This window comes from Haplochromis burtoni, unplaced genomic scaffold (genome assembly GCF_018398535.1).
Source record: "Haplochromis burtoni strain Fernald_Lab_line unplaced genomic scaffold, NCSU_Asbu1 Contig_190, whole genome shotgun sequence".
Classification (NCBI taxonomy): Eukaryota; Metazoa; Chordata; class Actinopteri; order Cichliformes; family Cichlidae; genus Haplochromis; species Haplochromis burtoni.
Window position 1 is genome coordinate 629,316 of NW_024582551.1, and position 15,140 is coordinate 644,455.

At 47.1% G+C, this 15,140-nt stretch overlaps 1 protein-coding gene across 2 annotated transcripts in view; it reads right to left on the minus strand.

The window, feature by feature from the left end:
• The window catches only part of LOC102310883 (atrial natriuretic peptide receptor 1), a 79,867-nt gene that overhangs the window by 32,691 nt on the left and 32,036 nt on the right, over positions 1–15,140 (minus strand). For both annotated transcript variants that reach the window (XM_042225942.1, XM_042225941.1), the window contains 5 exons: positions 2,362–2,456; positions 2,059–2,194; positions 872–956; positions 517–634; positions 24–98 (listed from right to left, as the gene is read on the minus strand). In XM_042225942.1, coding sequence (XP_042081876.1) covers positions 24–98; positions 517–634; positions 872–956; positions 2,059–2,194; positions 2,362–2,456 — 509 coding nt within the window. The remainder of the gene's footprint in view (positions 1–23; positions 99–516; positions 635–871; positions 957–2,058; positions 2,195–2,361; positions 2,457–15,140) is intronic.

The following is a 15,140-nucleotide window of genomic DNA, read 5'->3' on the forward strand; positions in this document are numbered from 1 at the left end:
GAGGAGGGCGAGGACACACTCACCTTGTGGTATCCGGTCTTTGCAAAAATCTGCAGATTCCCGTCTCCGGTCATCAAGGAGCCGTAGTTTGAGCCTCTCTGGAAACAAACACGCTCAGAGTCAGTGTGACCTTCGTCATCTTCATCTTCCTCGTCACACCAAGGATTACCATGGTGACGATAACGATCGTGTAAAAACACCGCACGTGTACGCTCACTGGGCACTTTATTAGGAGCACGTGTGCTCCTAATAAAGTGCTCGTGGGAGTGCGTTTTCACTGTGAAGGCGTCTGTCGGATTTACAGACAGCGAGAAGAATTCTGGGAGTTTCCTCGGAGCTGATTTCAGGCCTCGTTATTTTCTGTTCCACAGTTTAGTCTAAAACGTAACGGCGACCTGAGCTCGACGCACATCTTTCTTTACATCTACCTTCGATTAGAACGCCTGTCATCAGAAGCCTTACGTACACCTCAAACCTTTAACCAGCGTCACTGCGTGGGAGTGTGCGCACACTTACCAGTGACAGTGTGAGCTTGCTGCCGCTCCGCAGCACCTTGTTCAGGTCGCTCATCTGGATGTCGTCCCAGGAGATCCTCCAGAGCTGAGCTACCAGCTCCTTCTCCAGCTTCATCCTCCTGCAGCACAAACACTCTTCCTCAGTGACTCACCTTCATCTTCCTCCAGGTGAAGCTCAAAGACGGTCAGACACAGTCTGTCTGATTACAGTTCGCACACGCTCAGTAGTACCAACTCATTCTAAATCATTCTTCTCTGAGTGCACCAAAGAACCTGATCGTGTGGTGATATAGCACGATCACTCCACATGCTACTGCCCTCACATGACCAGGTGGTGGAACTGCAGCAGCTCTCACCTGTAGATGAAGATGGCGATGGTCAGGATCAAGATGAAGAAGAAGATGACCACGATGGAGACCATCTGGTAGACGGTGATGGTTTCTGACAGAGAGAGAGGAGGAGACTGTTATTAACCCACAGACACACTATGTGATCTCACGATTCAGAACCAGAACCATGAGGACCATTAGGACCATGAGGACCTTCAGGACCATGAGGGCCATCAGGACCACGAGGACCATGAGGACCAACAGGTCCATCAGGACCACACATTTTTAAAACGAGTTCTTCCTGATCTGGGCTGTAGCTCAGCTGGTAGCACAGGTCACCTACTAATCGTCAAGGTTGTTGGTTCGATCTCATTCTTGATGTATCCATCGGAGTGTGAATGATAGATAGGAAGCACATACGTGTGTGTGTGTGTGTGAATGCTAGATAGGAAACACTTACGTGTGTGTGAATGCTAGATAGGAAACACTTACGTGTGTGTGAATGCTATATAGGAAACACTTACGTGTGTGTGAATGCTAGATAGGAAACACTTACGTGTGTGTGAATGCTATATAGGAAACACTTACGTGTGTGTGTGTGAATGATAGATAGGTGTGTGTGTGAATGCTAGATAGGAAACACTTACGTGTGTGTGTGAATGGTAGATAGGAAAGCACTTACGTGTGTGTGTGTGAATGCTAGATAGGAAACACTTACGTGTGTGTGTGTGAATGCTAGATAGGAAACACTTACGTGTGTGTGTGAATGCTAGATAGGAAACACTTACGTGTGTGTGTGAATGCTAGATATGAAACACTTACTGTGTGTGTGAATGCTAGATAGGAAACACTTACGTGTGTGTGAATGCTAGATAGGAAGCACTTACGTGTGTGTGTGTGAATGCTAGATAGGAAACACTTACGTGTGTGTGTGAATGCTAGATAGGAAGCACTTACGTGTGTGTGTGAATGCTAGATAGGAAACACTTACGTGTGTGTGTGAATGCTAGATAGGAAACATTACGTGTGTGTGTGAATGATAGATAGGAAAAGCACTTACGTGTGTGTGTGAATGCTAGATAGGAAACACTTACGTGTGTGTGTGAATGCTAGATAGGAAACACTTACGTGTGTGTGTGAATGAGGTGCTTTGAGTGCTCATAAGAACCAGTGCATATGAACTTTGACCTCAGACTGATCTTTGGCATACTGACTTGCGAGACAGACTTGGTTGTCGTTCTTGAAGCCACAGACAGGAAAATCAGGGGGAGGGGCTCCGCCCAGCCAGTACAGGTGTGTTCCAGGTATGGCGGTCAGATGCTCCTCAGTGGTGCTGTACACCATAGCGATCTGCGAGGAGGAGGAGGTGTGGTTAACGTCCCTGGATTCGCGCAGACGTTCTAACATTCGTTACTCTAGTTTATGTTTTCAAGGTCACAAAAACGCTGAGCGCTGAGTCGGAGCCTGCAAGGACACAACCAGCACGTTTCTGTTGTGTCTGTGTTTAGTGTGTTCACCTGGAAGGTGGTGCTGTTGGTGTCTACAATGTCCCACAGAGCAAAGTCGGTCTCTCGGTCCCCGCTGTCATCCAGGTGGAGCAGCCCTGTCACACCTGAGGAGAAGCACACAGGTCCACAGGTGAAGCGTCTCCTCGTCTGAAGGTTAAAGCTGTTCGCAATGAAACAATGGAAGAACGACTTCAAGAGTTTCACATAATTCACATCATTTCCTCCTAATTAACCTGAGTGCATCTCACACCACCATCCACCTGCTGCACCGCCTAAGGGAATTCTATTTCACCACCATCAACACCACCAAAACCATCACCTTCATCACCACCATCACCTTCATCACCACCAATACCATCGCCATCATCGTTTTTTTAACCAGCCTCTGAGCAGCCGTCATCAATAAACACTCAGTTCATCCTTCATGAAAACTTTTATCTTTTAAGCATAAATCTGACACTAACTACAAACTACAGACTAAAAACTACAAATATGTCCGACCCCCTGATAGGCTTCTCTCTTCAGCTGCTTTTCCTGGGCTGTTAGTGATGAAGAAAAAAGCAAAACCAGGCGTGGAATTAATTTAGTTAACACTTGATGGACAGGAAGAGGAAGCTCGTCCGTTAGTGAAGGTTCTGTTTTTTTATGCTAGGAGTCTAAACTGACAGAGGAACAGATGAAAGCGAAGTGGAACAGACCAGAACCTCACTGAAACCACACTCTAACAATCTGAACAGGTCCCAGCTGCAGGAGGGAAAAACATAAAAGTCCAAGATCCAAATGAAATGCCCGACAGCTGCAGAGATGACCGACAAACAGAAAGCTCGAGCAGCAGGCCTCCGTGTGCAGACGACAGCACTGAGTAACATATATGTTATTATCATTATTATTTTTATTGGTGTTAATAATTGGACTTTACAGACGTTTCAAACTTCTCAGGTTTCAGCTTCCAGAACCGGCACAGCTGGCAGCAGGACGGCCCAACAGGCAGGTACAGGTTACCTGATAAAATGGTCTTATTAACACTGGTGAGGTTATCGATGTTCAGCTGGAGAACAGAGCGCAGAGGTGCATGAGTTCATACGAACGATCCATCCCCCAAAATCCAACACGTGACTGCAGGACACACAACAGGAAGCAAAGACTGAGGAGAAAGGAGGTCGTGCATGAAAACAGTCACACAGACAGGAGACGTTAATTACAGACAATCAGCAGGAGGAGAGCGAGTGTGCACGCTGAAGAGGGGCTGAGTGGCGCTAACCACCCAGATGAACCATCGCCATAGAAACAAAGCCATTAGAGTTTAGGAGGGAGCTGATTGGTTGTAGAGGTCGAGCATGGAGGAAGCAACAGATCAAAGGGATTAAAACAGAGGTAAATGACACTCAGCACGACTGTGAGGCTCTCCATCATCTCCATGACGTCTCGGCTGGTATTCTGGGACGCCGGGGCGGAGGGGACCCACACTCAGACGTGAACACTATCACAGAAGCTGAGAAACACCAACTACAATTTGTTTTTAAATGTACACCAGACTGAGAAGCCATGGAGCGGGTTCGGGGGTCATGACCCCGACCTTTGAACTCACAGGGTTAAAGCCACAACAGCTGTCACACCCACACCTTAGCTCCTGTATGTGCAAAAGCCACGCAGGGAAACGATGGCGCTCATCGATCACATGCTCGTAAACCCTGGGTGTAACCCCGCCCTCCCTTCAGCACTTAGCGTTTGGAGCTCAGAGCGAACAAACGCGTGGTGGTGGAGTGCAGAGGTCAGGCTGTGGGCTGATGATGGCGTGGAGGTCGCGAGCTCTCATGCCATTTCCTGGAACCACGATCTTCCTCCGACCTTCAGGCTCTGGAAGAATGATGTTTTCATGTGTTACTTAGAAACGATGAGCCAGACTCTGATCTAAAGATAAGATAAGGATTCATCACAGTGAGACGTGTTTTATGGTGCTGGTTTATAAAAGTGCTGCTTTAAATCATTATTGGATCCTTTTATTGTCCACAGAGGTTTTATGGGTCCTTTCAGGGTTTCGGTCTCTTGTGTTCTTATCTGCTGACTCCAAAAGACAAAGTTTTGATTTCTGATGCTTTCAGGAGGAAAGAACAAAGAAACATTTCAAACAAACAGAACCAATAAAACTCAAAAACATGAACAGCACATTCAGCCAAGGACACCCATCGTGAGCAGCTTTGCATGATTACGGTTCAAAATAATCCTTCTTTATCTTAAACTGGGCCGTGCAGCCCCTGAGATTGTTTAACAGAGCACACTCAGATCAATACAAGCGATCGATAAATAATAAGCAATAATAAAGTAATGCTGCAGCGTAGATACAACGAGACAATAAAAACATGGACTAAGTGATGTTCATAAAGCATAATCTTTGCTGCGATTGGCTGTCACGTAACAATGAGGCGCGGGTCCACGGAGGGCGAGCGGCGGTCCAAGGATGACATTTAGAGAGACGTGCTGATTGGACAGCGAGCTTTCCTGCTGTTTTAATGTCAGCTTATTAAAAAATCATAAATATATGTGGACCACACACACACGCACAGTCATGTCTTCTTCCTGGAAATCCGATCTAACATTAACTTCAGCTCGACCAACCCTAACCTCCCCGTGACTTTAACATGTAATGATTTACGAGTTTGTCCCCACGAGGAACTCAGGACCGCAGAATGTGACCATGTAAACACATCTATGTCCTCACAACATGAGTCACACCTGCAGCTGTTAACACTGACCCCAGGAAGTTTACGTGTTCCTGGGAGGTCATGCCTTACTTTCCAGGAATCGCTGTGTGCTTGCTTAGTGTGTCTGCGTGTGCATGTGTGTGTGAAGGGCCAACGCAGACGAGTGAAGGTTAGTCTTTACGAGATCACGGGATAATAAATGACTCATCTGAATCCAGGACTTCTGCTTTCGCCTGTGAACTATAAGAAAACTGCTTGACCGGCTTTTACTGGGATTACGGTCAGTGTGTAATCCCAGTAAAATCCCAGAATCGCTCCAAAACAATCCAACCCTATATGAAGTACTAAACCAGTCCAACATCAGCCAAAACCAACAACAGTGACCAGCCAGTCAAAAACCAGCCAGAAAACTGTCCGAGACAATCGTAACAGCACAGAGTCCAACTACAAGCCAATACCTCATAAACAATGTCCAACAATATCTATTAACCACGTCCAACTATAAACAATGATCTAACCAATCAACATCCAGTCCAACCAGCTCCAGTCTCACACCAAAGTCCACCTCTGAACCAAAGCTGCAGCTGTATGGTCAGTCTGAGCAGGCGGCGCTCAAACATGGCTCTGCGTTTCTATGACAACGCTACAACAGAAAGAGAGTGGTGAAAGCTAAAGGTGGCGCTCTCAGGACGCACCGCACTAAGGCGAGTCGTGTTCTTGTTGGTAGGTTGGTCTGATGGGAAACCTCTGGCACAGTCATCCACATCCTGGTAGACAAGCTTAAAGAAGAACTTTAAACTTGTCTAAAATTTAAAGAAACGTTTTAACTTTCAGCAGCTGCCTTCGTTTTTAGCCTCTTTAGACATTCAGCGATCGCTGAAAGGAAATGATGAGCAAAACCGGCTCCTTAAACCCACAGACAGCATCCTAAAGTCCTTCAGCGTGTTCTTCCTGTTCCCGAGCTCTCAGGCGCTCCACACTCAGACGCACAACAACGTTTTGTCTCTTTACCAACTTCCAGTTCATTTGACAGAACTGAACCACTGCCTGAGACAGTCAGTGACTGTGCAGGTGAAGGGGCACTCAGCGTTTCATACGCAATACTAATACAGTGTTCACCAGTGAAAACTGGCACTGGAGAAAAGAAGCAAGCAGGATAAGAGCAGCTTTGTAATGACAAACAGCAATGAAGGAAAATGTTTGTTCATTCAGGGCTTTGGTTTGAAGGTGTGAAAGGAAACAGGCAGAGGCAGAGCATCATGCTGACACTCGTGAGGATGAATGGGTGGGTGGAGGCATCTTCCACGCAGGTTTGCTTTGTGTGGACATTTGTTCCTGACCTCTTCAGAGAAATCTGTGTTTTAGTGTAACTAACAAGTCTTAAATGTTCACAGAGCCGACTGCGGTGTCATGTTATCCTTCATCATATCCACGTCCACACCAGGGCTGGCTTTTAAAAATCTATTTCCTGATTCAAATCGATTTTGGTCTGAATAAAGTGATCTTGATTCATTAAATCCTGGATTTAAATATAAATGTAATTTATCAGAAACTCCAGAATCAGCTCAACCAGGAGATGAGAGCAGAAACACAGAGCGTGGATCGTCCACAGAGCGTGGATCGTCCACAGACGTCGGGGCTGAAACACTCAGATTCTGCAGGTTTCGTCTCTCTGACCAAAACTGACAGAACCAGAAAGAAGCTCAAACTTCACGTTTGAGAAACGTCGTCATGAATTCTCTCTGACTTTGGCTATTTTACTTCCTGCACAGCTCTCTCTCCCTCAGTGCACTCAGACTTTTACCATCAAATCTCCGTCTCCTGCTGCTCACGCTCCGCTGCTGCGCTCGCTGCTGTCGGCCTCTGACAGCAGAGCCTCATCTCTGTTCAGACTGAGGACATTTAGACTTCAGTGATTGCTCAGCTGTGATCGAACCTCTGTGACTCTGCTTCACTTCAGCAGCATCAGGTTGCTTCAGTCTTTGATCGACTGCAGAAGAGTTCGAAGCTTCTCTGCTATAAAAAGCCAGAACAGGAAAACCTGCTTCATGTTTTATCCTCAGTTACTTTGACACAAAGACGTCTGCTGTGATGCTCACACCTCTGATGGAGCCTCACAGCGTCAGCTTTGTCTTATACATGGATACGTGCTGATAAACAATCAGAGTCTGAACCCGTCCCTGCTTCACAGCTCACAGTTGAAATACGTTCCAGTATTTCATCGCTGTATGTGGCTGACGTTCCCAAACCCCGGGTACATCACTTCACGTGTCTGTGCTTCCTAAGACGCCGTCTTCAGCGCTGACAACAGTGGGAAACATGGCTGTAACGTTGGACATGGACCTCTCTGATCAGTGTTGACGTTTTCTATGATTCTGATGTGACTGAATGGCGTGAGTGCGAGACACCTTCGTGCATAAACCTGGACCAGCTGTCCCAAGGCTCAGCACTGGAGTGCTTATCCAGCCTGGAGTCTCAGCATCTCGAGTTCGTTCCAATCCAGGATTTGCTGGCTGGAGTTCCTGGAAGCGGCCGAGCTAATCGACACACAACACCGGACATCAGGGTGAACTCTGGTTTCACGTGTGAGGCTGTGAATAGTTTCTGCTGGAACATGTGATCTCCAGCACCCAAACTGACTTCTTTGCAGCTTTTTGGGATCATGCGGACAGCTGAGCGTGCGCTCCGGCCACGTTCTTTGCATCCTGAGGAAACACCGTCTACCTACCTGAGCCTGTCTACCTCCCACCTCAGGAACTCTTCTCTCTCATTCAGCTCCTCTTCCAATAAATTCATCCGGCCAGCAAACTGGAAGGTCCCACCTTACAGTGACCCACCTTCACATCAGCCAGCTGTGTTCACCAGTGTTGGTCAAGGTACTTGAAAAAAGTAATCAGTAACTAATTACTGATTACTCCCCAAAAAAGTAATCCCGTTACTTTACTGATTACTTATTTTCAAAAGTAATTAATTACTTAGTTACTTAGTTACTTTTAAAAACACGATTTACAACCTGAATAGGTGATAAAGCGATAGATCTTTCAGCCCAATTCTACTTTTTCTGCATAATCCATCATACAAAATGTAATCAAATGGAAAAGTCTCTTTTTAAAACTTGTTTTATTAGTTTTAATCTTTTAACTTTATGCATCAAGCAAACATTTAATTATCTGCAACATTCTCTGACTGGAAGAAATTAGTTTAACATTTAAACCTATTTTCTGCACATTCCAGCACATAAAATAAAATATTTTGTGTGTTTACACTCAGTCTTTCAAATAGATGCAAGTAAAACACAGCAGAAAATAAATAAAGTCAAAGACTCAGCGGTCCTGTTGCTCTATTTTCACCTGTAAAGCAGGAGTGGGGTAGGCGGAGGGTTACCCTGGTGCAGGTGTGCCGCGGTCAGTGGAAGAATCCGCGAGTTTCTCTGTGAGTTTCCCATTACGTCGTAGCTACTCGGTGCTTGTTGGAAGTTTAGGGGTTTTTTCGCTGTAAAAAGAAGTTTTCTTCCCACGCACAGCGGACACTAATGTTTTTGTCACTTTTTATGGAATCAAACTCAAAGTAAGGTCAGTACTTCCACGCTTTAAACGCTGCACGCTCATACTCTCTCTGCACTCGATATGTGATCCACTGTTGATCTGCACACAGCTGTTGTCACGAACGTCGCACTCGCTTACGTCACTGTCATGAGACATTCTCGCAAAAAATTACGGTTTTAGTAACGCAGTAATGCAGCGTTCCTACGGGAAAGTAACGGTAATCTAATTACCGTTTTTGCAATAGTAATCCCTTACTTTACTCGTTACTTGAAAAAAGTAATCAGATTACAGTAACGCGTTACTGCCTATCTCTGGTGTTCACTAAAGTGAAACATGGAGTCCTACAACACTAGTGGCCTAAACCAGCCCTTGTTCACGCGCTGGTCTCAGTGTGGCTGACTGAGAGAAACCAGATCATTGGGCATCCGAACAACATCCTCTGCAGCACGCCGACAGCTACGCGTCTCACATTCAGAAGGGAGCTGTCATTGACCGACATGTTTTTGGGGCTGGTTTTTAAAATAAGAAAAGGAAGCACGTTAGCAGCTGGATGGACGATTCTCCTCAGCCTTTTGGAAGCCAGAGCTAACCCACGCTGATGCTGCTCAGCGTGGGTTAGCTCTGGCTCTGTAAAGCAGGAACTTCATTCAGTCTCTGTTCTTACTGTGCAGAGAAGCACCGACACTTTCTAAGGTGTAGTGCAGCTGAGTGATGGCGTTAACTGAGTGCACAAACTCAGCAGCTGCAAATAAAGTGGAAGATCGCTCGGGTGGGTTAATTAGACATTTCTCCAGCAGCAGCAGTGGGTTGGCCTGTGGCCTCAGGGTCTCTGCTGATTATCAGAGCCTCAGTACGCTGCCTCATCAAGTCAAGAGGCTTTACTGTCATTTCAACCATGTGCAGTGGGACCGTACGCAGTTCCTCTGAGACCACGGTGCTACATATGACAATCAACACAAAGTGCAAGTGTGCAAAAAACCCCAGACAGAGCAGAAGCATCCAGACACACAACAGTGCAACAATGACAGTGGGTTGTGCAAACAGACTGAGCGTTGTGCTCATCTGCAGGAATGACAGGAGGACAAGGCGGTATGTCCTCAGCCTCACAAACTTTCCATCTCGGGGATCATCCAGAACTTTCCAGATCAGGTTTAGAAACTTTTCCTGAATAAACTGTCCTGAAATTTGACCCCAGCTGTTTCCTCCTGAGAGCCGTCTCAGCGAGCTGCTGCATTAAATCTGCTGCAGACCTGCTGTAATATTCCCGATCATTCAAACGTGCTGCGACGTGTTCGTCCATTAGTTAATGGAGCGGAAACAGCAGAGAGGAAGCTGTAATCTGATCTTCTCACTCCGATTCACGGTCTTCACAGCCGGCCTGCCTCCTTCCTCTCGTGTCCTGTTTGTCATGGAGATTATCTCTGATGAGATCTTATTAGCCACCCTCCCCTTCTTTCTGTCTCATTCACAGCTTTTCCGTCTCTTGTAACACTCATTCTGCCTGATCATGGATCATCCTGCGGAGCGCTGTGGTCTGTAACCTCCTGTTAAGCATGAATGTGCACAGGGGTAGATAATCTGCTGTGTGGAAGAGAGAGAAGGCAGAGTCATGCAGACAGCAAGCTGGAAGAAACAACTATCGCTGCAAACGAATCAAAGACTCTGAAGCTGCAGAGAAACCTGCGTCATGGAGCGAGACAGCGCCTAGAGTGCAGGGTGCTGTGAATCTGCAGACACGGACACGTTTTCACTGTGAAAGTTGAGACGATGTTTGAAGATTAACATCTCAAAGACTTTTGTCCAGTTTAAATCTGAAAAGATTCAGTTCACTAATAAAAACTTCACACTGTGAAAGAAATTAAACAATCGAACATTAAAATTCAAATCGGATCATCTGCTGATTGTTTGATTTTGTGGCACAGTTTGTCAGATTTTGCTCTTCTACCATGAAATTTGAATAAAAATGTAGTTTTCTTAATTTATGTGACTCAAAATGTAAAAAACCACCATCTGTCACTCGTGTGTGTTTGAATACGGACTCTGGAGAGCAGCTGGAGTTGTTGTCAAAAGTCCCTGAATTTGAGCTTTTTTAGCTTTTGAGATTTTCACGTTCAAGCACTCCGTCAGATTTCAATGTGTGGAAAAAATGGTGTGAAAGTGGGCTGGCGGCCATTTTTCAAGAAGACCTTGAAACGTATTTGATATATTGTTCTTTAAGCTAACATTTCACAACACTCATCATATAAATTCAAACTCTGTACCTTAAACTTTTAATGGAAATCAGAGTCGGCAGACAGTGTTGGCTGACTGTAGATGGACTGGTGGTAGAAGAAGGACAGCGAGAAACCAGTTCATTTAATGGCAAATTACTGTAGCATATCCATCCATACTGGATATATGGATGGATATGCTACGCAGATGACACCAAGAGTTATCTATCCATGAAGCCAGATAACATAAATGTATCAGTATTAGAGCACTTCGCTCTCGCTCTGCAGGCCTACTTGTTGTTCCTAGAGTATTTAAAAGTAGAATGGGAGGCAGAGCCTTCAGTTTTCAGGCCCCTCTTCTGTGGAACCAGCTTCCAGTTTGGATTCGGGAGACAGACACTATCTCTACTTTCAAGATCAGGCTTCAAACTTTCCTTTTTGCTAAAGCATATAGTTAGGGCTGGACCAGGTGACCCTGAATCCTCCCTTAGTTATGCTGCAATAGATGTAGGCTGCCGGGGATTCCCATGATGCACTGGGTGTTTCTTCTTCACTCACTATGTGTTAACAGACCTCTCTGCATTGAATCATATCTGTTATTAACCTCTGTCTCTCTTCCACAGCATGTCTTTATCCTGTCTTCCTTCTCTCACCCCAACCAATCACAGCAGATGGCCCCGCCCCTCCCTGAGCCTGGTTCTGTCAGAGGTTTCTTCCTGTTAAAAGGGAGTTTTTCCTTCCCACTGTCGCCAAAGTGCTTGTTCATAGGGGGTCATATGATTGCTGGGTTTTTCTCTGTATGTATTATTGCAGGGTCTACCCTATGTTTGGCAGGCTGGATGGATGTGTCATGGCCCCGCCCCCCTGTGAGTGCGTCATGTTTTGGCGCCGAGTTCGGCCTTTGTGCAGTCGTGTGTTTACGTGTTCGTGTTCCTCTGGCGACCTGACAGCTGGATGTGGGGTCTGTCTCTGACATACTGCAGGTTCACATCTGTTTTTGGACCTGGAAGCTGAAAGCTGTTGCTTGGTAACCACATCACCTCATCTCACGGCTTATAAATCAGAGATTAGGAAGACTGACAAATCTCATTAGGACACTGCACTCCTCAAGCAGGCAAACAGGTGCATCACACAGGAGACATGAAAGCTCACCACCAGCTGCCCGCAGTAGGCGAGGGTCCGGCGTGGTGGCCCTGCAGGTGTCTGCGCTCATAAACATTTCAAATAAAGAGTGCGTGCAGACCGGGTTCAGTGACAGCTGTCCTGGAAACAGAGGAGGAGGGTCAGCTCGGGGAATGAGGAGACCAGCCTCCTCCTAGCAGGAGTCACATTTCACACCACAGGAAGTCTGCTTCACTGTTTATTCGCAGGGAAACGTGATAACGTCTGCCAGAGAGCGTTCAACGATCCACAATCTGCCTTTTCCAGTCAGGACACGATCGCAGCATCCACAAATCAAATCTCCATCCTTTCAGTCGGGTGGGTGACGGCCCTTTTTAGGAACAGCTGGCAGTCTGGGCCGGACCATTTCCCCAGCTCGCCCTCTCTTCAGTAGACTCTCTCTGATTGGCTGTTGTAATAAATTGAGGGTGTGAACAGTTTCAAATGTTTCTGCAGATCTGTCACATGACCAACACTTTGTGCTCAACACCGTAAATCACCTTTGATGCTTTTACGAGAACACCATTAAGGCACGAGTGCATAAACGGAGGCTCGTTGGCTGAAGCGGTCTCGTCTGCGTGAGCGCAGACACGGTGACGCTAACGAGGCCTCGCCGTGATGGATGTGGACAGGACGGAGCAGAGGAGAGGCAGGCGGGTGGAGGACAGGCTGAAAGCAGGACTCTGGTTTCACATGATTCGATTTCCAAGATATTTTTAGGAGATGTCCAGGGCTGGCTGACAGCGAGGCGAGGAGGTCAGAGCGTTTCAGTAACAGGAGAAAAATCAGAGAAAGGAGCACTCACAAAGCCTCTTGAATATCAGCGTCTCCCCCGGAGCAGCACTGGCTGCTGATCCTGAGGAAAGACTGCTGTCTGCACACCTTTACCTGCACCGCAACACCTGGCGGAGCGGCACCAGCCCACGTCTGCTTGGGTCTCACCTGTCGGACGAGTGTTTCTAACTGCAACCACCCGGCTGCTGTTTGGCACTTTAGACATGTCACAAAGGTCACTCTCTCGTCCTCCATCTCAGTAGGGACGCTGACATTCATCGAAACATTTTGATGTGGACGGGAGACTGCAAGCCGTTCACGTCTCCGTCATCACATGACTCGCGGTCGTATACGAAGCTCTCAGCTTCAGTCTCTGACATCACAGCCCTGAAGCCTTTCACGCCTTCCACCTGACCCGCAGAGACCCCTCAGACCTCTGACGGTCACTGGGACGCTGTGATGGTTTTTCCAGAACGTCCCACAGAAGCTGAGCCGATGAGCTCTGTGGAGTCAGCTCGCTCGTTGCCGTGTTCCTGCAGGATGGCGTGCACCGCAGACGGGGAGAGGGAGGACGTCACCTGTCCTCTCACACTTCCTCTGCAAGCCGGCCCTCCTGCAGGTAAGTAATGCACCTGGCCTCCTCCTTCCTGTGGCGGTCCGGTTCACACGCTGGTCTGCAGCTCTGGCTGCAGCAGGATGAGACCAGGCTGAGATACCCCCACCACTCTTCGCCACAGCGACGGCAATGTGCTGGGCGATTCTTGCACAGATCGAAATGATGAGCGCACGACGTGAAAAACATCTTAGAGCCGCCGCCGGCTCAGCAGCGAGTTATGAAGCGTTTGCGTTGATCAGCAGACCTGCGGACCCTGAAACCACGGCAACTCTGAGCGTGTCCTTTCCTACAGCCGCTTCCTTCACTGATGATTCCTGATGACCTTTGACCTCAGGCCCTTCAAATGGTCCCGACAAGCACAGAAAACGACAGGCGGGTAAATAGGTCCGACCTGTCAAAGGGCGTCTGATCGAGCCTCGCCGTGTTTGCGTGACCCTCTGTTAGTGCGGTTTGTGTGTTTTCTGGGTCTGTGCAGTTTCGTCTCATTCATCACGGCTGAGCTCTGACGCCGTCACACTCACAGCCCTGGGATCAGCACTTTCTCTGAAGCACCTACGGCGCTGCTGCAGAGGAACAGGAAACAGGGCGAGACCCCATCACAGGCAGGGGCGTCCCTGAACCTCGGTCACCTAAATCGCCGGCTGAGCTCGACCACCTTCCAGTGTGCGACGTTGGGATGACCAGCGGCAGTTTCAAGGTTTTATTTGAAATCACAGAAAATCTCAGAAAGTGTCTCAGGAAGACGGCGGCGGTTTGCACGACCACAGCGTCCTGTCTGACGGAGATGTCGGCGGCGTCCACGACCACAGCGTCCTGTTCCTGCTGCTTCCTCACAGCGTGTCTGACACACAGTGGACTGCTGAGCGACCGAGTCTTAAAACGCTAAAAAAATGCAACACACCTGTGACGAACACGCTGTGTCTTCACTGCAGGTGATTAAAGCGTGAAATGAACGCGTTGTCATGGTGATCTGAAGCGTGTCCCTCAGCAGCTCACACTAAATACCCAAAAATGTCTGACATCACATTCTGCCTTTTAAATTCAGGCCGAGTCTCCACATCGGCCCAGGGATCAACCCCTGAGCTCAGCTGCTGATCGGAGTCCGGCGTGGTGAGACGCGCTTTGAACACGAGCACACATTGTTCTGAAACACACATACAGCAATGCAACACAGTAACACGTCAACACAACAACACTGCGGCGCTGCGTGTCAGTTACCTGACACTGAGTCATTTGACTCAGTGAATCAAATGACTGAAAAAACCCGATTCACTTTGGTGAGTGACTCATTAAAACTCGATTCAGTAAAAAGAATCAAATTTACCATCACTAGCCGAGGAGCCTCTCGGAGTGATACGTACTGTGTTTCAGCGTAATGTTACCGTACTGTGTGCGTATAAGGACCACAGACGGCTGCTGTTCAGAGACACGAAGCGGATTTCAAACTCCAGGCTGTCGGTCACGCAGCAGAACTTCAGAACAGAGCAGCTGTGAAATCTTTGTGATTATGCTCAGCGTCTGTTAGTTTACATTTTGACTGCTCAGTTGTGAGCTCTTTGTTATGCACAAAAACAACATTGTTTTCTTTTATTTATGGAGCATTATTATTTAATGAATGCTCATAACTTATTTCTGAGTAATTTGTTCTTGTACATCTGTTCTGTTTGTTAATAAAAGTGTCTGTGTGAGATAAGATAAGATAAGATAAGATAAGATAAGATAAGATAAGATAAGATAAGATAAGATAAGATAAGATAAGATAAGATAAGATAAGATAAGA